At 45.3% G+C, this 24580-nt stretch overlaps 1 protein-coding gene across 1 annotated transcript; it reads right to left on the reverse strand.

Annotated features, from left to right (window-relative positions):
- Positions 1–1598: 1598 nt before the first annotated feature.
- Positions 1599–24497, reverse strand: Urb2 (URB2 ribosome biogenesis 2 homolog (S. cerevisiae)). The gene is made up of 10 exons (XM_013014752.1): positions 24236–24497; positions 23550–23688; positions 21679–21855; positions 16217–19544; positions 12539–12699; positions 10718–10828; positions 8680–8922; positions 7624–7711; positions 4564–4703; positions 1599–2071 (listed from the first exon to the last, which is right to left on the reverse strand). Exons 2-10 carry the CDS (start codon positions 23673–23675, stop codon positions 1874–1876), a joined length of 4572 nt encoding a protein of 1523 aa, XP_012870206.1. The 5' UTR covers positions 23676–23688; positions 24236–24497; the 3' UTR covers positions 1599–1873.
- Positions 24498–24580: the final 83 nt, after the last annotated feature.

Genomic DNA, 24580 nt, shown 5'->3' on the forward strand with positions numbered 1-24580 from the left:
AAATCCTTGTACAATTTGTGCTAATAGAAAATTTTATGTCTATATACATGACAGCACAGGAATTAAAGGTACTCCCAGAACACAGAAGTGGTCTGGGTAGCTGATAACACAAGTGAATACTTTTTGAATATTTGTGAATGTTTTTCCCTTTCCCTTCAAATTCTTGGGTTGCTACAATGAAAATGTATTGTTTAGGTAATAAGAACAATTAAGATTATTTCTTGCTGGGTACCAGTGGCTCATACCTATAAATCCTAGCTACCTGGAAGGCTGAACTCAGAAGAATCTCAGTTTAAGGCTAGCCTATACACACAGGGGCGATCACTTCTCCACCAACAGCTGAACATGGTGGTTCATACCTGCCATCTCAGAATGGTGGACAGCTGACTTTGAGAGGATCGTAATTCCAAGTCAGTCCAAGAAGAAGAGTCCTCAAGACTCCACTCAACAGAATCTGGGTTTAGTGGCCTCTCACCCTAGACAGAACAGGAAGCATAAAGTGAATTGTGGTCCAGCATGGGCCCAGGGGAAAACAGTAAGACTAACCCTAAAAATTAGCCAGTGCAGAAAAAGGGCTGAAGGTGTGACTCAGCAGAGGGAACCTTGCCTGGCAGATGCAAATCCCCAAACTATTTATTTTTTTTTTAAGATTATTTCTTAAATCAAAGAAAAGGGGCTAGGAAGATGGCTCAGTGGTAGAGTGCTTGCCTTGCATGCAAGAGGCCCTGGGTTCAATTCCTCAGCACCACATAAGCAAAAAAGAAAAAAGCCGGAAGTGGCACTGTGGCTCAAGTGGTAGAGTGCTAACCTTGAGCTGAAGAGCTGAGGGACAGCACCCAGGCCCAGAGTTCAGGCCCCACGACCGGTATAAAAAAAAAAAAAAAAACTAAATCAAAGAAAAGAATTCTAAAAGGGACTTCACTGAAACAGGAGCACCAGCAGGACCAGATGGGGCTCCCTGCCTTCAGCTAAGCAGATCAGGGGTTGTTTCCCCAGCACCATCAGCATTCTCAGAGCAGAAGCAATGCCTCCTGTCATATGTGAAGAACTCAAAGGGCAGATAATGTAAACAGGGTTAGTTATAGACCCAGTACTGAATGTAAAACACCAAATATATAATGTTACTAGCTGGGAGAGGACTTGAGCTGTGTATGACATGGTGACAAGATGAGCAATGTTCCCACTGAATGGTCCTCATTCCAGGAGCTACTTCCTTGATTCCTATGCAACACTCATATACAAACACAGTACCCGCTGGGCAGGACTGTGGTTTATGCCAACAGTTCACAATCCCAGCTCAAGGGAAAGGCAGGAGGAACTACATACAGCAAGGTAGTCTCAACAGACAGACACACACGACATACACCCCCAGCCCCCGCCTCTCCCCACACACAGAGCATTGGGCAAGGTATCTGTGGCTCATGCCTGTAATCCTAGCTACTCAGGAGGCTAAGACCTGAGGATGGGTGTTCAAAGCTATGCGGGCATTAAAGTCCTTGAGACTCCTATCTCCAGTTAACTACCAAAAAGCTAGAAATAGATCACTGACTCAAGTGGCAGGGGGTAAGCCTTGAGCAAAAAAGCTCAGGAACAGCTCGCAGGTTCTGAGTTCAAGCCCAAGACCAACACAAGGAAAAAAAAATAAAAAAGCATTGGATCAGGGAGGTAGTTAACTAGAAGTGAGTGTTTATCAGGACAAGGCCCCAAAACAACAAAGAAGCCATTACATGACATAAAAACATGCAGTATAGCTCACAAGGGTTTCACACAGTTATCAACATTGTTATGAGAACATCTGAAGTCTTTCACCCTGGAGGCTCAAGAGGACAAGGCACAGCCCCTGCAAGGTGTCCGCATCATAGTCCAACGTGGCCTAGGCAGTGTATCTCCTCTCTCCCTCCTGTTTCGCCTTGTGGTACTTGAGATAGTCATTGTACAGCTCCTTAAACACATCACGTGCTCCTGGCTGCAGTGAGGCCCGCAGGAACTGGATATTAGGCTCGGTGCAGAGGTCCAGGACTAGGTAGATACCTTCCTGCAGCAGGTCCTTTACGGCTGGGTACAAGGTCACCTGGGAACAAAGGCAGAGTTCTGAGCATAAATGGAACAGACCTGGAGTGTCATGAGGACTTCAGGGTACAAAAGGGACCTGAAGCATGAAGCCAGTGGGAGGACTGCACACAGCCTTACCAGAAACCACCTGCCTGAAACTGTCAACCACCTGACTGTGAGTCAGCAAAAGGACTTCAGGCTCTGAAATCACTTCCACATCCACTGCAGCCACACCTCTTCCCCGCCTTTCCCTTTATGATCTCTCTGCACACCTATATCTGGTGTAGGCCACGGTTTGGTTCAGCCTAATAAACTCTTCTACCTCAACTGTGTGGTGGTCTCCTTTCACCAACCATTACAACCAGCAAGACCACTGTGAATCTCTGGGTTTCAGATGGCTTGTCATTGTGCTGATACTAGGGCTTGAACACAAGACCTTGTACTCTCAACTTGACTTTTCCACTAATGCTGGCACTTTACACTTGAGACACATTACCTGCTTCTGGCTTTCTGCTGGTTAACTGGCAATAAGAGTCACTACCTTTCCTATCCAGGTTGGCTTTGAATCTCGATCCTCAGATGTCAACCTTCTGAGCATCTAGGATTACAGGCCTATGCCACCAGCACCTGGCCAAGATGGCTTATTTCTAAGACAGAGTTTGTACAACACTAAGATTGCTGGACAATGAATGGAAATTTTCCTCAACTTCAAACCTCCTTGGAGAAGACAAGTAGTACAAGCTTCCTATACTAATTAGCAAGAGGACGCTGGTAAATTTAATCTGGGGGTAAAAGGAAAGATGAAAATTAAGACAACATCCCTGCAAGTTTCTGCTAGGACTCCTGGCTATGTGAAGAGCACAAGACAATGGGCCTAAGCTATCCCGACAGGGTCTCACCAGGCTGCCTACCTGTCCCTCAAAGGTCTACCCAACACCCACCTTGAAGAAGAATGAGGAAACGAATGAGGCTTGAACTCCTTTTCACACTTGCTAAGCAAGCACTCTATCCACTAAGCCATGTCCCCAGCCCTAGAAAGCAGTGTAGGTGTGGACCAACATGGAGTAATTACACACAAATACACTGTTATCTACCTGATGTATCTTATATACTGCATCTAACACTGATACTCAATTAAACTAATGTTTCTACAGTCCAGTTTTTGTTGTTTCATTTTTATGGAGGGGTTCAGCTTAACAGAAACTTATTGTCTTGTAGTGCTGGAGGTAAGAGGTCTGAAATCAAGTTGTGGTAAGATGTGACATGACCTCCCTTGAGAAGGCTGGAGTAGGAATTTGTTCCTACCTCTCATCCTGTTTGGTTTATCATCTTCCCTCAATGCATTTTCTGTGTCCAAATTTTCCCTTTTTCCTTACCACCACCCTTTCTTTTCTGCTGAACAATTTCCTTTTTGTTGTTTTTGCTTTACTTCCTTGGCATCAGTTTTGGAGGCTACAAACCTAAGATGAGGTGCTGGCAGGCGTGGTTGTGTGGTAGGAGATGGTTTCTCTGCAGAGGGGTGAGAGGTGGTGCTCCCACAGCAGTGGACAGAGGTCCAGTCTGCAGTCCTGTGAGCTAGCCATGGGTACCAGGAGCTTTAGGGAAGTTTGATAACAGCACATGGACATTACAGAGTGAATTTTTTTTTTGGTCAGGGAGCTATGGAACCACTTTTCCTTTAGTTTTATTGCATATGTGTCGCTAGTTCTTGAAATTGAACTTTGTGCTCTTTGCTTAGTTTTTTCACTCAAGGTTGGCACTCACTACTTAAGCCATATCAATTCCTGCTTTACTTTTTACAGGATCTCATGCCTTCTGCCCAGATCAACCTGGATTGTGATCCTCTTACGTTAACTCCCACAGCTGGGATTTCCAATGTGAATTGCCATACCTGCTTGTTTGTTAAGATGGGGTCTTGCTAAAATTTTGTCCAAGTTGGCCCTCAAACTGCAACCCTTCCATCTCTGCCTCCTAAATTGCTGGAAATAAGACTTGAGCCAACCATATCCTGCCCAAAGCACAGTAATTCTTAGATGAATTCATAATCCAGAACACTAGATTTGGACAGAATTTGTTGTGGAAAAAAAAATTTCCATTATCTTCACTTCGCCATCTACTCCAAGCATCTGAGTGCTACTGATGGATGACTGACCTAAGAGGTTCAGATTCAAGAGGTCCTGCAGCTAGGAGGCCCAGGCCAGGGGCTGAACCCCTCCTGCCTGACTGCTTGCACTTCCTAGTCCTTGAGCTTCCTTGTTCTTGGCCCTGGATGACATTTTACTTCCTCAGCAGATTACTAGGAGACAAGTAAAAAGGTTCTGAGCTTGTGGTGGAACCAGATATATGAGCACCGTTAGCATAGGGGTCTGCTGGGCCTTCACTTGAGGTCCTGACTACCACTCCACAAGGAGGCCACCCACGATTACCCACACAGGACAGCAGGCCCACTGCAGGTCCATTCAGGTAAGAAGCCATGCTTGAGCCCTGCAAACAGGAATTCCTGGATTTTACCTTCTGTGCCTCTGTCACATACTCAGCCACCAGGAAGGGGGAAAACATGGTAAACTCCTCAGCACGTGCAGTAATGTGGCTATACATCCTCTCCACCAGGCGTGCACACTCCAGGGCCGCATGCAGGTCATCCATGCTTCCTACAGACAACACACAGACTCCATCTATTAGTTCAGAAATACCCTTACATTTTTAGTTAGCTCAAGCCTTCTACTTTTTCTATACTCTTTAACTGGAAAAAAGACAGACCACCAACAATGCAGTAAGGTTCCCTTCTGTCCACATCCCCTCCAGCATCTGTTGTTATTAGAGTTCTTGATTATAGCCATTCTAACTGGGGTGAGGTGGTATCTCAATGTTGTTTGATTTGCATGTCTTTTATGGCTAGAGAGGTTGAGCATTTCTTCATGTGTCTATTGGCCATCCTTCTTTCCTCTTCGGAGAAGTTTCTCTTTATAAGATGATTTCTTTGTTGCTTTGTATGTCCCTCCCCCATGGTATAACCCCTGCTTTCACTGTATTTGACGTTGGTATAATTTGTGGAGGGGAAGGGAAAAAACAAATCGTTTAAATAGGGATACAGGTGGACCCATTGCAACAATGAGATGTACAAGTCGTTATGTCAAAAAACAAACTTTATAACTTTGGCTGGGGGGGGGCGGGATGGGAAGGGATGGGAAGGGGAAACAAAGGAGGAGGCAACAATGCTTGATTAAGAAATGTATTCATTACCTTGCCCATGTAATTGTAACCCCTCTGTATAGTATTTTCACACACACAAAAAAAAGACAGACCAAATAAGTATCCACATAACAAAAGGAAGAAGATAGAATACTGAAGTCTATAAATATTTTTAGGGACCTAACTAGAAAAATCAAGGTTCTTTTCAGAATTTAGAATTGTTATTACTTTAAAATTAGAATTGCTGGGGCTGGGAAGTGGCTCAGTGGTAGAGTGCTTGCCTTGCATGCCTGAGGTCCTGGGTTCGATTCCTCAGCACCACATAAGCAAAAAGAAAACAGCTGAAGTGGCGCTGTGGCTCAAGTGGTAGAGCGCTAGCCTTGAGCTGAAGAGCTGAGGGATAGCACCCAGGCCCAGAGTTCAGGCCCCACGACCAGACCAAAATAAATAAATAAATAAATAAAATTAGAATTGCCATAACTTTAAAAAGATATTTATATAGAGCAGGTTAAATGGAAAATTATCATCAAGAAAAAAAGTGGCTGACTAACTGATACCAATCATTTAAAAGGCACCCAAAATAACACCTTTGATTCTCCAAATTCCAAAAACTGTAATTTGTCCTTTCATAAGATGGACATTATACACAACTGCCATGACACCCTTCATCACTTTTTTTTTTTTTGGTCCGGTCGTGGGGCCTGAACTCTGGGCCTGGGCGCTGTCCCTCAGCTCTTCAGCTCAAGGCTAGCGCTCTACCACTTGAGCCACAGCACCACTTCTGGCTTTTTTCTTTTTGCTTATGTGGTGCTGAGGAATCGAACCCAGGGCCTCAGGCATGCAAGGCAAGCGCTCTACCACTGAGCCACCTTCCCAGCCCCACCCTTCATCACTTATAACCCCTCTGGTCTCTAACAGAACTCATTATTGTGTTTGACACTTATGTGGTACAACTTCAAAAGTATGCAACACTGGGTGTTGTGACTCATGGAAATCAGCTACTCAAGAGGCTGAGATTTGAGGAACATAGTTTGAAGCCAGCCTGGGCAGGAAAGTCCATGAAATCCTTACCTCCAATTAACCACTAAAAAAGCTCTAAGTGGGCTGGGCACTGATAGCTCACACCTGTAATCCTAGCTACTCAGCACGCTGAGATTTGAGATCTTGGTTCAAAGCTAGCCCGGTCAGGAAAGGCCATAGACTCATATCTAATTAACCACCAGAAAACTGGAAGTTGTGTTATGGCTCCAAGTGGTAGAGTACTAGTCTTGAGCGCAAAAGCTCAGGGACAGTTTCAGGCCCTGAGTTCAAGCCCCATGACCAACTTAAAAAAAAAACTGGGAAGTGGAGCAGTGGCTCAAGTGGTAGAGTATCAGCCTTGAGTGAAAATGCTCAGGGACAAAGCCCAGGCCCTGACCAAGACCCAGTACTAGCATTAAAAAGAAGAAAAGCAAAACAAAGAAACCAAACCAATGCATTTTAGTTTTCTAGTAATGAGAATTTTCCAAAACTCAGAGATGTAGCAAAAATGATGTGTGCACAAAAACTGTGTGGCAGCTTGCAATTGTTGGCTGGTCAAGCATGACCATGCCCCAGCAAGCTGGAAGGGCAGTAGGCAGTGCAAGGTAGGGCAATGCAGTCTCTGGTTGAAATGAGAAAGTTCTGTGGCACCTCTTCCTTTGTCTTCTACTAAACCATAAATTACTCAAGGGCAGGTACATGACTATTGTCATTTTTTTTTTAATTTTAAATTTTTTTTTATTGTGAAAATACTGTACAGAGGGGTTACAATTACATGGGCAAGATAGTGAGTACATTTCTTATCAAGCATTGTAGCCTCCTCCTTTGTTTACCCTGACTATTGTCATTTTTAAATCTCATGTATAAGCTATGTATTCGGTAAAATTTTCCTGAATTCCAGCCAGGCGCCGGTGGTTCACGCTTGTAATGCTACTTACTCAGGAGGCTGAGATTTGAGGATCACGGTTCAAAGCCAGCCTGGGCAGGAAAGTCCATCAGACTCTTAATCTCCAAAAAACCACTAGAAAACCGGAAGTGGTGCTGTGGCTCAAGTGGTAGAGCGCTTGCTTTGAGCTGAAGAACACAGGGACAGCGCCCAAGCCGAGTTCAAGCCCCACGACCGATCAAAAAAAAAAAATCCTGAATTCTAGGTATTTTTCAGAAAAATAACTATTTCAGTTATTTTATGCATCTACAACAGGTGAAATTTTTAAAAACTGATTTTGAATACTCATCGATAATCTGAACATTTCTCTCATTTGAACCCAACTGAAGTAGTTTTCTTTTTAGTACTATTTGAGGATGGTGATATAATAAATATACTTTCAACTGTGTCCCTATAGTGTTAGTCTGGATTACCTTTGTCTTTCTGCCGTCCTTCACGCATAACTGAAAATAATAGCTTATTAACAGAGTTCAAGAAAGACGGGATGGCCTTCACCATTACCTGCAAAGACAGGTAAAAAAGCACAAAGATGCGTGAGTGACTCATCTGCTTGACTCCTTAACTTTGCCTTGCAGGACACAGAACATTGTGTACCCAGCTACCCCACACAGGCACTTCACACCTCACTTGCAGTGTGACTGCTCACCCACCCTGTGCTACAAAGCCTAAGGTACAAGTTCCATGTGGCATAACTCCCAGAATATGTGGGGCAATCCAATTCACAACATGTCCAGTTTGTGCTTTCTCTTAAGCTGGTTCTAATCTATGCTGGGCATGTGCAGAAATAAACTATAATGGCACAGCAGTAACCCACTTACTCAAGTAGAACTGATATGAGAGAAAAATATTACATAAATTTATTTAGATTGGGGACCAAAAGTGCTCAATTAAGAGGGATAAAAGGGTATGCTTGGGACTGTCTTGACAGATAAGACTAAAATGACAAAAAAAAAAAAAAAGCTTCTTTTGTATTCAAGTTCCTCACCATGTCAAACCCAACCCATGAGCCCACATGACTACCACATTTAAACTAGTTAGAATAAAATTAAAGATTCGGTTCCTAATGCCGAAGATACCCGAGGCCAGCGGTAGCCAGGCTGGCAGTTTTGGCACTTCTTGCTGCTTTTACCCACAGAACAAAAAATAAAACAAAGGTCAGAAGAATTCTCTCATTTGTTTTGGGTTTTCTTGTGCCAGTGAAGGCTTGAGGTCTGGGCCTTGCTGGGCTCCTCTACTCACATCTGGTGCTCTATCATTGAGCCATACTTCCCTAGCAAAACTCTTCATGTCTTATGACGTTTTGCAGCATGCTCAGGAAGAAGTCATTTTTGCAAAAATTATTTCACATTCCCAAAGATCTCTCTGAACCCTTGAAGTAGGTAGTTCTCTGCTTCTGAGCCCTGTGTCTGCTTCTCTGGAGACAGTGGTCTAGGCTCATCCTGGGCAGCTGTCAACACTCCTCCCCTCACCTTAGGGTGGCACTGCAGGATGGAGAAGAGCACATTGTGCATCTTCAGGAAGATGTGACCGTGCTCTGGCGGCTTCAGGTGGTCCAGAGGGACTGTCAGCAGGATACTGAAGGCCAAGCTGACATGGTGAGGGTTGCTGATGGCTTCCTCTCCCTGTCGCAGCAGAGCAGCCAGGACATCTAGAATAGGCTCAACCACAGCAACAGCCACCGGCTGCTCCTGACAGGCCTCTCGGTGTTGCAGCTACAAGGCAGGAGGAGTGAAGGAAAAAAGTGAAGGCCACACTTCAATGAAATAACAAACACTAAAGCATTAGGCATTCCATTCCTCAAAATTAGCTGCTATGGCCATGTGCAAGTTCAAAGGGACTAAGAGGCCAACTCCCACCTCAAAGGGCCACCTACTATGGATTTGGCTGCTTCAGTCCATACTTTTGTTGGTTCTTTGGTATGAAGAGAAGCAATTACCTGGTGAAGAGCTGACAAAGCTAATTTCTCATGAGAAAGCTGCATGTCAGGAACATATACTATTTTCTCATCAAAGATTAATTCTATATGCATGTGATTAAACACTTGTTCACTGGGCACTGGTGACTCATTCCTGTAATCCTAGCTACTCAGGAGGTTGAGATCTAAGATTCTTTTTTTTTTTTGGGTCCGGTCGTGGGGCCTGAACTCTGGGCCTGGGCGCTGTCCCTCAGCAATTCAGCTCAAGGCTAGCACTCTACCACTTGAGTCACAGCGCCACTTCTGGCTTTTTTCTTTTTTGCTTATGTGGTACTGAGGAATCGAACACCCAGGGCATCAAGCATGCAAGGCAAGAAGCGCTCTACCACTGAGCCACCTTCCCAGCCCGAGATCTAAGATTCTTAACTCCAATAAACTGCCAAAAAAAAAAGCCCAAAGTATAGACCACTTGAGCAAGAAGGCCAGGAACAGCACCTAGACCCTGCGTTCAAGTCCCAGGACCGGCACACATGCATGTATGCATGCATGCACGCACATACGCGTGTGCAAGTGTGCACACACACATGCACAATCACACACAAATCACTTGTTCAATTTCTTATAAATATATCTAGTTAAAGATGTTTAATTAGTTTAGGAAAACAAAGAGGAAGACTCAAGATGAGAAAGAGCTCCACATGTTCCCTAGGCACCAAGGAGACCAAGGAGACATGGGGGTCTCTACCTGACACTAAGGAGACCACTGGGTCCTGATCCACACTGCCCACCTTGTTACAGGCATCCTGGGTGTACAGACAACTTACCACATGTGGGACCCAACCTGATGTACCAGTACAGTCAACATACACTCCATTACAGCCATCAGCTTCACATACCCTGCCACCTCAGATAACCAACACACATGCTGCATGAGAGACAGGCTTCAGCTACTGATGCAAAGGCTCAGGAAATGGTAAAGCAACAAATGTGGAGCAGAAAAGCCTATGGAGTCTAATTTTCAGGCTTTTTACTCTGGCAATATACTGGTCCAAGACAATTCTCCCAGACAGCAAAAGTCAGAATCAAGACTGGAGATATTGCCTCTTTGCAGCCCAAATGAGAACAGTGGGGTAAGACCCACTGGAGAGCAGGGACACACACTGGCCACCAAAACTATGCTTTGTTCAGGTGTAACAGAGTGACTGCTGGACACAAACTCAATACTTGGGTGGGATGGGACAGTAACCTGTCTACAGTGTCAGCACCCTCCAGAGGGCTCTCCCTCATTGTATCATAGGCATTATATACATACACACAAGCCCCTCCAAACACAGGCACACTAATCTGGCCATAGTATTTTATGAGGACAAAGAAAGCTTGGGATCCCCCTCATCTCCTCTGGTCACACAGTCTCAAGTAACCTGTTGTCACCAGCCTCCCTCAGTTTATCTGTACCTCCTTGCCATCACCATGCCAGGTTGCTATTGTCAAGCTGTGTGTGGATGGGACACAAACCCGCCACCCTGCTCAGCTAGTTGTCATTTTATAGGGGAGGAGAGATAGAGGCACATCTGCACAGGCTGGTCACTCACTGTCAGAGCTGTGACTATCTGGGGACTTGCACGCCACAGCAAACTTGCTTTCTCTCCGCTGAGTGGGCAGTTTAGCAGCAGTCTGAGCAATCTGACAGCAGACAACACAGCCTGAAACAAGAAAGGACTTTAGCATAGAAGCAGTCAACCCTCTTAGGGAGAACATCCCTGGGGAAAGGGCTTCTCATTGGTGCTGACATGACAAAGCCCTAGATGGCCTTGTAAGATGACAACACCCTTCACAGGGACACAGGGAAACTGCAGAGCTCTGGCAGAGCAGGAATGTCTGTGTAAATCGGGTCCATAAATGGCTTGGGACAGGGACCTCAGGGAGAGAGACAGATGCATGGACTATCTGTTTACTCAATAAGAATCACACATGGGTACTGATCAAAGAGTTGGTAGAGAATGTTAAGTGAGGTGTGGTCACAGTTGACAGGTTAAAACCAGATCGTTAAGTTGCAGGAACCCACTTTTACTAAGTGTTTACTAAAACCATCGTCCCAGTCAGTCAGTCCCACATTTTACACCTTCATTTTCAGCCTCACATCAACTTCCTCCTCTTTTAACACTGTGAAGCCCCACAGCACAGGCCCTGACCCTGGCCTTTAACCTGTGCCCTGCCTTGCCTTTCTCTTCTCTTCCCCTGACCATACATGTCTGCTCTCCCACACATCTGCTGGAACATCTATCTGGAGGACTCTGTGCCTGTCATCTTCTCACACTCGTTTACCCTTCAACAGACAAGCATCCTCATGTGCTGTGTGCCTCAATCCTTCATTCTCAACTCTCAACTCAAGCTTCTACCTCTTCCTTAGTGAGCCTTCCTTGATTATTGTCTAAATACAAGCTTGGCACTTGCTAAAAAAAAAAAAAGCTAAAAAACCTAGAATCCTTCTCAAAGCTCAGGCCCAATCATGCAGGAAACACACTATTTCAAAGAGATGGGAAAGCATGGCAAGCAGTGGGTAGGGGTAGCACAAGTGCCCAGACTTTGGGCTCACAGTTCAAAGTCAATTCTCTGGTGTAAACTGGCCAGAGCCAGTTTCTGTGGCCAGAAACCACTATGAGGTAGAAGAGCTTTGTTCTAAGTCTCAGGAGCCCTTGTCCTCTAGAGCACTGGACCAATCAAGCTCCTGGATCATCCGGAGGAGCAGACTCTCAGCTTGTGTGGGCCCTAGCTGAGGCATTCTATACAGATAACCTCATGAGGGACTTTCTAAGAACTGTATAGAAAATACAGCAAGCTCATGAGCCCACATGCTTAAGTGCTAGACTATAGCTACGGACAAATCAAGAGTAGCTCCCTAAACATATAGTGGATGAACAGAACAAGACTTTTTCCTGGGTCAATAGTGTGAATGTGTAATATCTAGCATCTCAGGTAGTAAGAGCATAGGTTTACAATCTCAAGTGTCCATTTTGTGTGTATGTGCTAGGCCTCACACTCTTGTTGGCTTTTTCTACTCAAAGCTGGCCACAACTCTACTTTGTTTTTTGCTGCTTAATGGGAGACAAGTCTCACTGATTTTTTTTATGCCCAAGCTGGCTTCAAACTACAATCCTCCAGTCTCAACCTCTTGAGTAGCTAGGAATACAGACATAAGCCATTGGCACGCAGCTTCCCCTTTGAAAATATAAAGCCAAGGCCAGGTAGCCAGGCCCCCTACCAGGCTCCTTTCCCCTCGACTCCTTGTTCTACCTTCACTCAGTGGGAATCTGTCTGGATTACTTTTAGAGATGACATGGAGTCCTAAACAAGCCTTATCATTGGAGCAGACCCCCAATGGGCCTCTGTAAAGGGAGAAGTAGGTAACTGGCCTGTAGGTCTGCTCTCCACGCATGACTAACGTCCAGCCCCTTGAGAATAGACTGCATCACCAGCCCAAAGTCCTCCATCGTCCCAGCCTCCAACATCTGGGTGAACAGGGCTTCCAAGTGAGACTCTATTTCCTGAGTGACCTGTGCAGAAATGTCCGGATCTGTGAGAAAAGAAATCAAAGCATAGCAGACAAGACACAGTGAGCCATGATGAGTTGTATTATCAGAACAGTTATGCAGCCACTAAAAACCCTTATTTGAGGCTGGGACCAGGACTCGTGCCTGTAATCTTAGCTACTCAGAAGACTGAGATCTGAGCAGAGATCGCTGTCTGAAGCCAGCCCAGGCAGGAAACTGAGACTCCAATTAATCTCCAATTAGCCACCTGAAAACCAGAAGTGGAATTGTGGCTCAAAGTGGTAGAGTACTAGCCTTGAGCAAAAAAAGCTCAGGGACAGCACCCAGGCTATGAGTTCAATAACAGAAGGAAAAAAAAAAAGCCGAGGAGGTGGTCAGATAAGCAACTCTGGCAACCAAGAAGACACTAATGGCTGGTGACCCTCTCATTCAGATCTACCTGTACACACACACAGGACAGCATGCTTAAGAGCAGTTACTGCTGGGCCATGGCAGACTAGTAACTGTTATTTTGTAACTTCCTCTTTTCCCCCTATTTTCAAATAGGATACTAGAAAGATTTAAAATAACAACAACAACAAGCCTATGAACTTCCTAGGACCGTTGGTTGAGTCATCAGGCATTCTGGCACCCCGGGGCTTCTGGTCAGTGGTCTCACAAGAAAGCCTTAAGTCAGAGCATCCAAAGGTCCTCCATGACTAATCCCAGGTGTGCTTCTGGCCAGCCCTTCAGGCCGCTCCACATCACCACAACAGCTTCTTCCACTTCCTGGTCACCTGTCATCACAACAGGGGTGACGACCCCTGGGGTAGACCAGGGGCTCTGAGCCATCAAGTTGGAAGTCCCAGACCCTACAAGCTCTCCTCAACTCCCTCATCAGTGAGATGGGTAGAGCAGAACCAACAACCGTGGCAAGTAAGACAAGGGCACAGCACCTACAGGAAGAGCCCCCCTTGGAAGGTTCTCCATCTGCACCTCAAGAGCCCCCCCCCCCGGGAGGGTTCTCCATCTACACCTCAAGAACCCCCTCGGGGAGGGCTCTCCATCTACACCTCAAGAACCCTCTCGGGGAGGGCTCTCCATCTCCATTTTTGCAGCCACCAGGTGGCCTGCATACACCATCTCAACCCAGCCCATGTTCTAGCTGGGTTTCTAGCATTTGCATGCCCACTTCCCTGTGATCCATACAGATTATCTGTTAATTAGGTCAAAACAGCAGGGCTTTCCTCCACAGCAGGGAACAATCCTACTCAGAGGGCCAGTTCTAAAGCACTGGCACCCACAGTTGACTGAAGCTGTATGTTCTACTGTCAGTAATGCTCTGCAGTTTAAAAGCTACCATGTAAAAGCCAAATTCCCCAAGGACTGGGGAAAATCACAGCACTGCATGATCACCCTCATACCCCCCCCCCAGCACCTTAGGAGCCTCAGCATTGGCATTCCTTCCTACCCCTCACCACCCACAGTCAACTAAACAGTCTGACAGCTCAGGTGTGTGAATAGGTGGAGGGGCCCAGGCTCACACAGGCCTTACCAGGGCTGACACTCTATTCCTGGGGTCAGAGGTACCACAAGTTAGAGCTCAAGGCTGAACAATTTGAACTTAAGAGCTCTGGATTGGCTGCAAGCCTTCAGACCAGGCTTTCAGGTTACCTTTACCCCTCAGGGCTATGGATGCTGATTGGGAACATCTGTTTCTAAATCCTAAAAGGTAGACTTTGGCTAGTGGATCTTTCACACAGTCACTCAGTTTGACATACTGAGTAAGATGAACTTATGGTCACTGCATGGTGTTCAAGGCTCATCAGGACTAGGTGGGAAGGAGACACACTGCTCTGCTTACCAAAGGGGGAGTGACCAGAGCCTGAGATGCCAGCTACTCCCCAGGATGCTCACAGAGAATGTGGCCCCTAGCCTTAACAAAGGACTCAGCCCCACTAAGGGTAACAGCAATCCCTAAAAGAACCACTGACACAGTTAAGATGAAAAATGTCACTTCAGGTTTTTGCCTAATCCACACTTGAGCTCAAGACAGTATGGTCACTGACAAGAAGACAACTACAGCACTGTCCAGGCTACACACCCAGGTCTGACTGGCAGCAGCCCAGGCAGACTAGGTGGCCTCACTTCCCAAGGCACTGACTAGCCCTCCATATTGAGGTGTTATGGACACCTCTGAAGACTTTCCTATCTCTTACTGTAACTCTTCAGCAGCTGCCACAGCTGAAAGAAAACTCTGCACCATAGTATTTGCTGTCTTAGAACAGGGAAGACATCAATATTAACCTTTCTGGTTCTGGGAAGAGTAAAGGTAGGTTGCATACAAATCCTAACGGCCATTCACTATATTATCTAAATATAGCCATTTTTAGAGTACAGAAGCTCTTTACAGACATTCAAAAGTATCAACCTAGCCATTCTTACAGTAATTGAATTAAATTATGGAAAAATATTGATTTATAATGATTAAAATACTTTAGAATATTAACCATTAAAAATGAAAACACCGTAAGAACATAGCAACAATGTTAACACTGTAATACAATGATTATCTTAAATATGCATGTACATTTAATGCAGTTGTAATCATGGTAGTAACATTTTTGTAATGTAGGTTTTTTGCTTAACACCATTTTTCCTAAACAGTCGTTCAATGCCTCCATAGAAGCCCCTAACTTTTGACCTGGAGGACTTAGATATCAACTGTACACAAACATACCAGGCTATTAGAGGTCCTGTTGGCTGGCTAACCCACTAGACACCACAATGAGACTGGGTGAACATGCCCCACCTCACCCTGCAGCCTAGCAACACACTGGGTATGAGCTGATAAAGGCAAGAGGCTTGCTAGGAATTAAACTACTCGAATTTTTTTTTTTTTTTTTTGGGTCCGGTCATGGGGCCTGAATTCTGGCCTGGGCACTGTCCCTCAGCTCTTCAGCTCAAGGCTAGCACTCTACCACTTGAGCCACAGCGCCACTTCCGGCTTTTTATATTTTGCTTATGTGGTGCTGAGGAATGGAACCCAGGGCCTCAGGCATGCAAGGCAAGCATTCTACCACTGAGCCACCTTCCCAGCCCAACTACTCGAATTTTTCATGCCTTCTTTTTTTTTTTTAAAGATGTCAAACCATGGCAAACAGGCCTGATGCTGAGAAGTCTCACAAGAATGGAATTATCCTCATGAATAACCAATCCATGGCCAGGGTGAGCTTAAGGCCAACAACAAGTCTGCAAACTTAAACACATACAGGACAATCTCTAAAACAAGTGAGGACCCATGGACCAGAGAGGCATACCTAAAAGACTACAGTGTGCATAGGGTGGTGAGGAAAGCCATAAACTCACATATACCACTGGAAGGAGAGAAAATGAAGTCCCAAACACCAGGACAGGGAAGCAGAATCCCACAGCCCCCATGGGACATCCTCTGATGTCCCACATAAGTGAGGAGGAGGCCCAGCAACCCTGTGAGCAGCTGCTGGGCCCCTGCTGACCTGGGCATGCAGTACAGAATTGATTCAAGAGGAAACTTCTTACCTGCAAGAAGTTTTCTTACAGAATGAAACATGGAGGTGAAAACAGATCCCTTCTTGGAATGAAGCTCTGGAGCTGAAAAGAACAGAGTTAGAAACCGCAAGGCTGCCTGGAAAGATGGCATATTCCCTGTGAGGGCCACCAGCTCTGACAGCAGCCGAGCATAGACATCTTGGTACAGGGCAGTCTGGGAGAGCAGTGCTCTCTCTGCCATTTGTGCCACCTCGGGCCCTCCATCCCTATGGCGCTGGCTCAGGTCCACTTCCAAGACTGTGGCAATGGCAGAGAAGAGAGTTGAGGGCAGGTGGCAGCCCCCCAGTTCTGGTGTTGAGCAGAGCTGCAGCACAGTGCCTGTTTGCATCATGGCCTGCTGCAGCAGCTCAGGCAGCACTGCTGGGGTCTCCTGAGGCTGCCTCTGCTCACTGACAAAAGGCCCTAGAATTTGGCACAACTTGGTTAGGGATACCAGAAGCAGCTGGCTTCCCAGAGGGCTCTGGATTTTCAACTGTTTGGTGGAAGTTGCCTCAGGGTACAGTTTGCACCTTGAGAGGAATGTGGCAATTTTCCCAAAATTGAGCACCACGCTCAGCTTTAGCTGGATGAGCATCTGCATTAGCTGCTCCAAGAATGTCCCCACCTCCTGAAGGAGCTCCAACCAACATGGGTCATCCACCTCAACAAGAAGCCTACTACTGGCCTGAAACAGTGAGGTCAATACAATCTCAAAAATATCACTGATATACATAACTTTAAACACAAAGCGGGCACTCTTTCCATTCTGCAGGCCACTAAGAAGTCGATAGCAAGTCACCAAGAACCGGAGGGCCAGGGAAGAGTGAGAACACCTCAGTGTGGTGACAGCCATGGATAGTAGCAGAGTAAAACAGTGCACATGATAGGCTGGAGTAAGGCTGTCCAAGTGCAGGGTGGAGATGACCTCCATGAGACCCAGAAGGCCTTCTAGTTGTCCTTCCTCCAGTTGGATGGGGAAGTCCCTCTTGACAAAGAAGAGTAAGGTCTGGGCAACTTCTCCTCTTGGTTCTACACTTTCAGGCCCAACTTTTGCAAATTTGGCTTCCCAATAAGCTTCAATTGTGTGGTTGTCCTTTTCAAGAAGCCAGGGCAGCTGCTGACAGAGAAGATCCAGGTCACAGTGGGCACCAGAACACAAAATGCCAGAACACCTGGCAACAAGGCACATCAGGAAGGCAGAGTGGAGAGACTGCATCTCTGGAAAGAGAGGGCTGTGAAGGAGGGATGTGGATACTTTCTCAAGGGTGATAAATGGTTCTTCATCTGCTAGGCATTCCTGGGCTTTGTTGGTTGGTAGAGTTCTTAACAGGACACTGGCTAGGTACGTCACATCATCTGGACAAAGGCAGGGTATGAGAACTGTGAGATTTGACACAATCAAGTGCCAGTGTGCTACGGGGTATGTGGATGCACTCACAGTCCCTATCTGCCCATCCCAGGAAGCTGCTGTCCTCTGACTCAAACTTTCTCTGCCTAAATCAAGAATGTAGGCAGCATCATGCTTCAAAATTTGAAAAGTCTCTTCAGACCCAGAACCAATCTGCATTAAAGTTCTTTTCATTTTCTGCAGGTAGAGCTGTTCTAAGCAATATCTACTGAGAGAGTTGGACTGTACCATAAACTTCTCTACTTTCTTCCAATGCTGTGTTTCTACACCTGGGAGCAACAAAGGAAGATTTGAGCCGTCCAGAGCAACTCCAGTCAGGGGCCCAGCCACAGAGCAATACTGGCTGCAGTTCAAACTGAAAGTGGCATCCACCTGGGCCCAGGTATAAGACAGGAGGAATGTGGAATCACACACCTTCTGCCACAGCTCAGGATCTTGGTTTTGAGGATCAAGGAGAAAGGCCAGCAGTGGCTTCACAAGCTCTCCAAGCATTTTCTCCATCATGCGCTGTGTCCGTCTGATGACCGGCAGGGGCATGCCACTATCCAGGCTCCTCATATTGAACATGATGCAGTGTAGCAGTGAGCTCAGCGACAAGGCCTTTAGGGGCATGTCAGCATCACTCTGCAAACTAGGCAGGACTAAAGACTGGAACTTCTCTAGCACAAGCAACCACGTGTCGAGGATCTGATTTGGTGGAAGCTCCAGGAGGCATTCACAGAGGGCCATGGAGGGGCCTGAGGCTAGCACAGGCTGCCTCAATGCCTCAGCAGCTGGACGGCAGATCACCCCCAGAAGTTCCTCAAACAGCTGTGGCACCTGTCGGAGTTTGGCATATGTCTGGAAGAGGGTGTGAATAAGCATCTCCTGGGCTTTTTTGGTTCGAAACTCTGTTACTTCTGCATCAATCCAAGCAGAAGACAACAGATCATCCAGGTCTGGCTCCAAAATCAAATGATTCAAGCAAATCAAAATCTTGAGGCAGCGGAACCAGGCTGGCACAGGTGCTTGTAAATTGTTTATTAGCAACTCAGCCACACGGCGGTAGAAGAGGAACTGCACCTCCCCGTGCCGAATCCGATCAGCGGCCACATTGTAGATGTTATTGGTAGCCACTGAGTTTAGAAGCTGCTCCACAGCTAGAAGCTCTGTGGTCCAATCTGATGTGGACAGAGTTTCCACCTCCCCTTCTTGAAGGTGTGAGAGTCGCAAGCAGCCAAACAGTTTGGGAAGAGCCTGGAAACAGAGAAACTGGTTTCCCTCCTTGAGGTATGAGTCCAGAAAGAGCCTATACAGCAAGGCCACTGCACTGGTCACAACAGAGGCATGAAGGTCTTGTTTAGAGTTACCAATATCCATCAACTGAGTGATCACAGTGTCCATTGGAGTGAGAAGATTTTTCAGGGCTCCCATTTTTTTGTCATTTTGCTGTTGGTCCAAGAGCTCCTCTTTGTAAGATGACAGCAGATCAGGCCGAAAAACTCCACCTTGAAGCACAGCTTCAATCTGATTCCTGATATCCCGGCTCAGCACCTGCCACTGCTGGCCCTGACCAGCCTGTGTCCACGTGCCCCCAGAGAGCAAATGCCTCAAAATGAGGCAAGGCTGGAGCAGGTGCCCAGTCACATCCCCAAAGACACGTCTGGAGTTGGCCTGCTGCTGCTGGAGCAAGAGGTAATGGCCAAGAGCCAGGTGAATGACCTTGAACAGATGAGCTGTCACCGTTCCTTCTGGCTGCCGGCAGGCTGACCAGCAGAGTTGGCTCAGCAAGGTCACCATCAGCTCCTGTTTGGCTGTGTAGATGACAGCAAGGGCGGGTGTCGAGAGGATGCCCTCACAGCAGTGCAGGACAGCACAGATGTTTCCATGGCGACCCGAAAGAGCAAAGTCAGCTATCCTCTCATTTATGATCTGCGTATTAAGAAAGAAGACAGGTGACTGCTGTGAACCAATACATATACAGAAGATGGAACACAATCAAGTGGTCCTCTCTCCCATCTCAATGAAAAGGTAAAGCCCAGATCATCAATCTGTGAGAATTGGACTTGGCTTACCACATCAAGAAAGCAAAGTTCTGTCCCTGTTTTAATTCCTTCATTTCCTGACAATCAGTTCCAAAAAGGATTAGCGCTTTTGAAGTTTGACAACCATTTTTGTTTGTTTTGGTGTGTTTGTGTGCTGGTATTAGAACTTCAAGTCAGGGCCTTATAATCTCACTCAGCTTTCTCACAGCTGTTGCTGTCTTGAGTTACATCTCCAGGTCTCCACTCTTTGTAAAAACAGTTTGTAAGGTTCAAATGTCAGTAGTCACTACTTAGACCCCAAGTCTCTAACTCAGCTCAGCTATGACCAGGTAGCTAGACAGAGGCACTTAGACCATGCATGACTAACATACATTTTTACTTCAATTACACTTTTCTTAGTAAAAAAGGAAAAAAGCCAAAGTAAGGACACTATAAAAAGGAAAGCAATTGCTGCCAGTTACTATTCATTTATTATTCATCCAACCCTCTGTTTATTGTTCTCAAGCCTCCAAAATTTGAGCAGGATGCTGGTGGCTCACACCTGTAATGCAAGCTATTTGGGAGACTGAAATCTGGAGGGTCATGGCTAATCCAGACAGAAAAGATCATTGGATCTCCCAAATAATCAGTAAAAAGCATGGCTGGAGGTGTGGTTCAAATGGAACAGTGCCTGCCAGTCTATCAAGTGTGAGGCCCTAACATTGTACCTGAGAGCCAGCCAGATGGCTAAAATTCACTTGATAGGCTGAATAACTTGCTCCTAGACTAGTGGCATTTAGGAATCTAATCTGTCCTGGATTCTAAGCTATCAGCAGCCCTGTGAGACGAGCATTAGTATTTCCACTCAAGTGCTGCCTTGGAGTTTCAGAGCTTTTCTAGAAAAGCTGTGACAAACACACTAGGTCCTCAGATATCAACACACCACCAGTGGGCTCTGTATTTTCGCTTATACAACTCATTGATGAAAGTCTTACAAATTTATACTGGGACTGTAATTTATGTCATATACTTACTGTATTCCTTATGTTCTAAATCTTCCTGCAATGTTCTGAAGGACCATTCAGAATGACCAGTATTTTTTTAAATGACACAATAGATAAGGCAGTCTCAAGGACCACCCACTGTTCACCTGCATCCTTGTCTCTGCTTACTTCCCTCCTTCAATGTACCTAAGAGGTGATGCTAGTCAGTCAAGCTCTGCAATCAGGCTCATCTAGGCTAAAACCCCACTTCTGCTACTTATCAATATTATGACAGAAAGCAAGCAACTTAGCATGTCTCAGGCCATCACACTAAATGCTTTTAGTAGTATTTTTCATTATGATAAGTTTATCTTTTCAAAATACAGTGAACATCATACTTTCTGATCTGAAACTTTCCAAAAATCATTTTCAGACAAAAACCTTTGAAAAGATTCCTGTCCAGACTTTGGCCTTTGATCTCCCTTCAAGACCAAGAGAAAGGTGTAGAAGGGGGAAATCAGACAATTAGCCAAAATTTGCTGACCATCTTTCCTAAGTAAAAAAGCAGTTAAAACCTGTTTATGAAATGGTTTTAAGCATTTCTTTACCATCAAAAAATATAAAGTGCTTATCACAATACGAGCCATACAACATGCATTTAATTTTTATTTTATTTTTTGTCAGTCATGGTGCTTGAACTCGGGGTCTGAGGGCTGTTCCTTAGCTTTTTCACTCAAGGATAGCATTCTACCACTTTAAGCCATAGCACCACATCGAGTTTTCTGATACTTAATGGGAAATAAGAGTCTCACAGACTTTCCTGAAGTTTGAACTGTGATGCTCACATCTCAGCCTCCCGAGTAACAAGGATTATAGGCATGAGTCATCAGTGCCTAGTTCATTCAATAAACTTATAATTCTGATGGTATTCCTACTTCCTTCTCCTCACCTTGAAATTTCCTCCATCTTCATATAATTGGTCCTGAATAAATAAGCTTAAGTAGTAACTGAAAATTAAGAGGCACACAAACAATTCAACAGAAGAAACCACTAGTTTACCTTAATAAGGGAAACTTGAAGATTGACTGTCTTTCCTTTCTTGAGAAGACACTGCAATTTTCTGCTATGTAGAATGTTATCCACATAGACCCAAAGCCTTTCAACAATATCTTCCTTCAGCTCAAGTTTTTTCTTATAAAATGCAACCAACGACTGTCTTGCCCAATCAAGTAAAACCTGCATTTGGAGCAAACATACTGTAAAAACATATGAATTTCTTTTATAGGAAAGATGTTGGGGCTGGGAAGGTGGCTCAGTGGTAGAGCACTTGCCTTGCATGCATGAAGCCCTGGGTTCGATTCCTCAGCACCACATAAGCAAAAAAAAGAAAAAAGCTGGAAGTGGCACTGTGGCTCAAGTGGTAGAGTGCTAGCCTTGAGCTGAAGAGCTGAGGGACAGTGCCCAGGCCCAGAGTTCAGGCCCATGACTGAATCCCTTCCCCCCCCCCAAAAAAGGAAAGATGTTGGACAGTATGGGGTCATTCAGCCATGACAAAAACCAACTACAAGGGAAACATTTCGAATTTAAAAGTTCACCCATGTGATCTATGGAAGGGTGAATGTTGAAAAGAATGATAGTGACCAAGATGCATTCTACTCATAAATTGACACATTGGATTGAAATTTAAATATTTAAAATGAAACAGAAATTCACTTGGGACAATATTACAAGAATGTTTCAGAATCTTAAAATATTTCTTTGTAAAGAATAAAAAGGAGAAAACACTAGCTTTATCTTCCTAGTCTCAGGTGAAGCTCTAGATGTCTTGTCCCCTCTTTTCTTTTTTTTTTCTTTGGGTCCAGTCGTGGGACCTGAACTCTGGGTCTGGGCGCTGTCCCTCAGCTCTTCAGCTCAAGGCTAGCACTCTACTACTTGAGCCACAGTGCTACTTCCAGCTTTTTTCTTTTTGCTTGTGTTGTGCTGAGGAATCAAACCCAGGGCCTCAGGCATGCAAGACAAGCGCTCTACCACTGAGCCACCTTCCCAGCCCCATTGTCCCCTCTTTTCTTAGAGTGAGAGACACAAGAAATGTTCAGAATGATTACAGAATGGATCTTCTACAACAAAGCAAAAAGGCAGTAAGAGTGCTAGAATCTATATGCTGGCTTCCTAGGTCAAAGGTAGTTTAACCTCTAAACTCCCTCATTTAGGAGAAAGGAGTTAAGGCAAATTGATACACAAGTACTGTGTGAGAAAGAGTTGCACACATATATTGTGACATGTTTCTCAAGCACCACACACTTAGGAGAGGTGATGAGACCTCAGTCATCCTCATAGCTTGCTCATGTGTATGTCTGTGTGCTGAGGATGGAAACCAGGGCCTCAAACATGCTAGGCAAGTACTCTACAGCTGATCTGTATTTTCAACCCATGGCCTCAGCTTGGTACAAGAATTATCAATAATAGTATGGGGAGTAACTAATGCTAACAGGAGCAATTCTCAGGATAGGAACAGCAACAATATGGTTCAAACTGGCAGCCAAGGTCACCATCTCACCCATTTCATGCCATTCCAGGCATGTGGGCACTAGTAGATATAAAAACCATATACCATGCTTTATAATTCATCTTTAACATATCTTATGCTTCCTTTCTTAACATCAACCTTGAGATGTATATCAACCCCACCTCATAAGCTTGAGAAACATTAATACAAGAGTAACTTCCTTCCTAAAGTCCACTTAAATTTCCAACATGGCTTAATACGAACACTGATACTTCTGTACTTCCCAACCTTCAATCTATTACTTTGAACTTCCAATGAAGTTTCCTTTCCAACTTTTCTTTCTAATCTTTTAATAAATGTCAATATATGATTTGTACACTGATTATTTTAGATCATAAAAATGCAAGTTTCATACTAAACTTACTTGTTCTTTATTTGGTAGAAAGCACTGATGGGACATCCAAGCAAAATGAGCCAACTTTAGTTTATTTTCCCAAGAGGTTGTCTTGCTCTTAAGTTTAAGGGAAATGCCAGAATAAACAGCAGCCATTGCTACACTGTATCTACAAGTAAAAAACAATGAGAAACAATATTTTAAAACCTGGTTGAATAGGAACAAGAAAATGAACAGTATGTATGTTGTTTATAATTAAATTTTTAATGAATTAAAACACATCAGTAAACTTTTGGTGATAATGTGTAAGATGCTTGCTCCATGGATTTTCTGGGAAGGAATTTTGACAAAATCAGGCAGAAGGTAGATAGTATTACTGTTATGACCGAACAAAGGAATTCAGGCAAAATAAAAATGTGCAGATTACTTATGCAAAGGCGGCTATCATACATGATTTGGGATGAAAGTAAGTTTCTGCATAGTTTCTACAATATACTTATGTATTAAAACCAATATCCCTAAGAAATAAGCAACGCAGTTCCTGGAGAAAGTAATGCTTCTCCAAGGGAAAAAAGGCGTTACTCAATCCCAGTTGCAATACTGTTATTTCTTCCAGACTTTATCTCATTCACTCGTGTACATGTTTACCAGGCAAATAGCTGCTTCCGAAAAGGCTGACGAAAACATTCACTGTGCAAAGGAATAGGAAGACACACCTCAGCAACACAGGAGCAAAGCTCTGAGTAAAGCCGTAATAAAGAGGTTCCGTTTACAGAGCACTCAATACCGGAATGGAGTTAAAGCAACAGGATGCGGTAACTGGACAAGCGTGGCAGTCCCGCTATTCCTCCGACGCGCCCCGAGGCGGGCAGAACCCGCCGTCCCGGGGCTCGCCGCCGGCGTCTTCTCAGAATCCGTCGGGGCTCGGTTCCTCGGGGAGCGCTGGGCACGTACGCCCGGAAACAGCCGCCCGGGGACCGGCTGGCGCGCTGGGCCCCCGCAGACGGCGCCACCCCAGCCCGGTCGGGCCCAAGGAGTTGCAGCCGGGGGCCGGGAGCCAG

The sequence above is a fragment of the Dipodomys ordii genome, unplaced genomic scaffold (assembly GCF_000151885.1).
Source record: "Dipodomys ordii isolate 6190 unplaced genomic scaffold, Dord_2.0 Scaffold24, whole genome shotgun sequence".
Lineage (NCBI taxonomy): Eukaryota > Metazoa > Chordata > Mammalia > Rodentia > Heteromyidae > Dipodomys > Dipodomys ordii.

What these genes read in the sequence shown, in the direction of transcription:
- Urb2 (XM_013014752.1), bottom strand. Translation starts at nt 23,675, where the DNA reads ATGGCTGCTGTTTATTCTGGCATTTCCCTTAAACTTAAGAGCAAGACA. An exon ending in TTCTACCAAATAAAGAACAA is followed by an intron (nt 21,856 to 23,549) that starts GTAAGTTTAGTA and finishes CTCCAAATGCAG; the next exon opens with GTTTTACTTGATTGGGCAAG. An exon ending in TGTAAGAAAACTTCTTGCAG is followed by an intron (nt 12,700 to 16,216) that starts GTAAGAAGTTTC and finishes CTTTTCTCACAG; the next exon opens with ATCCGGACATTTCTGCACAG.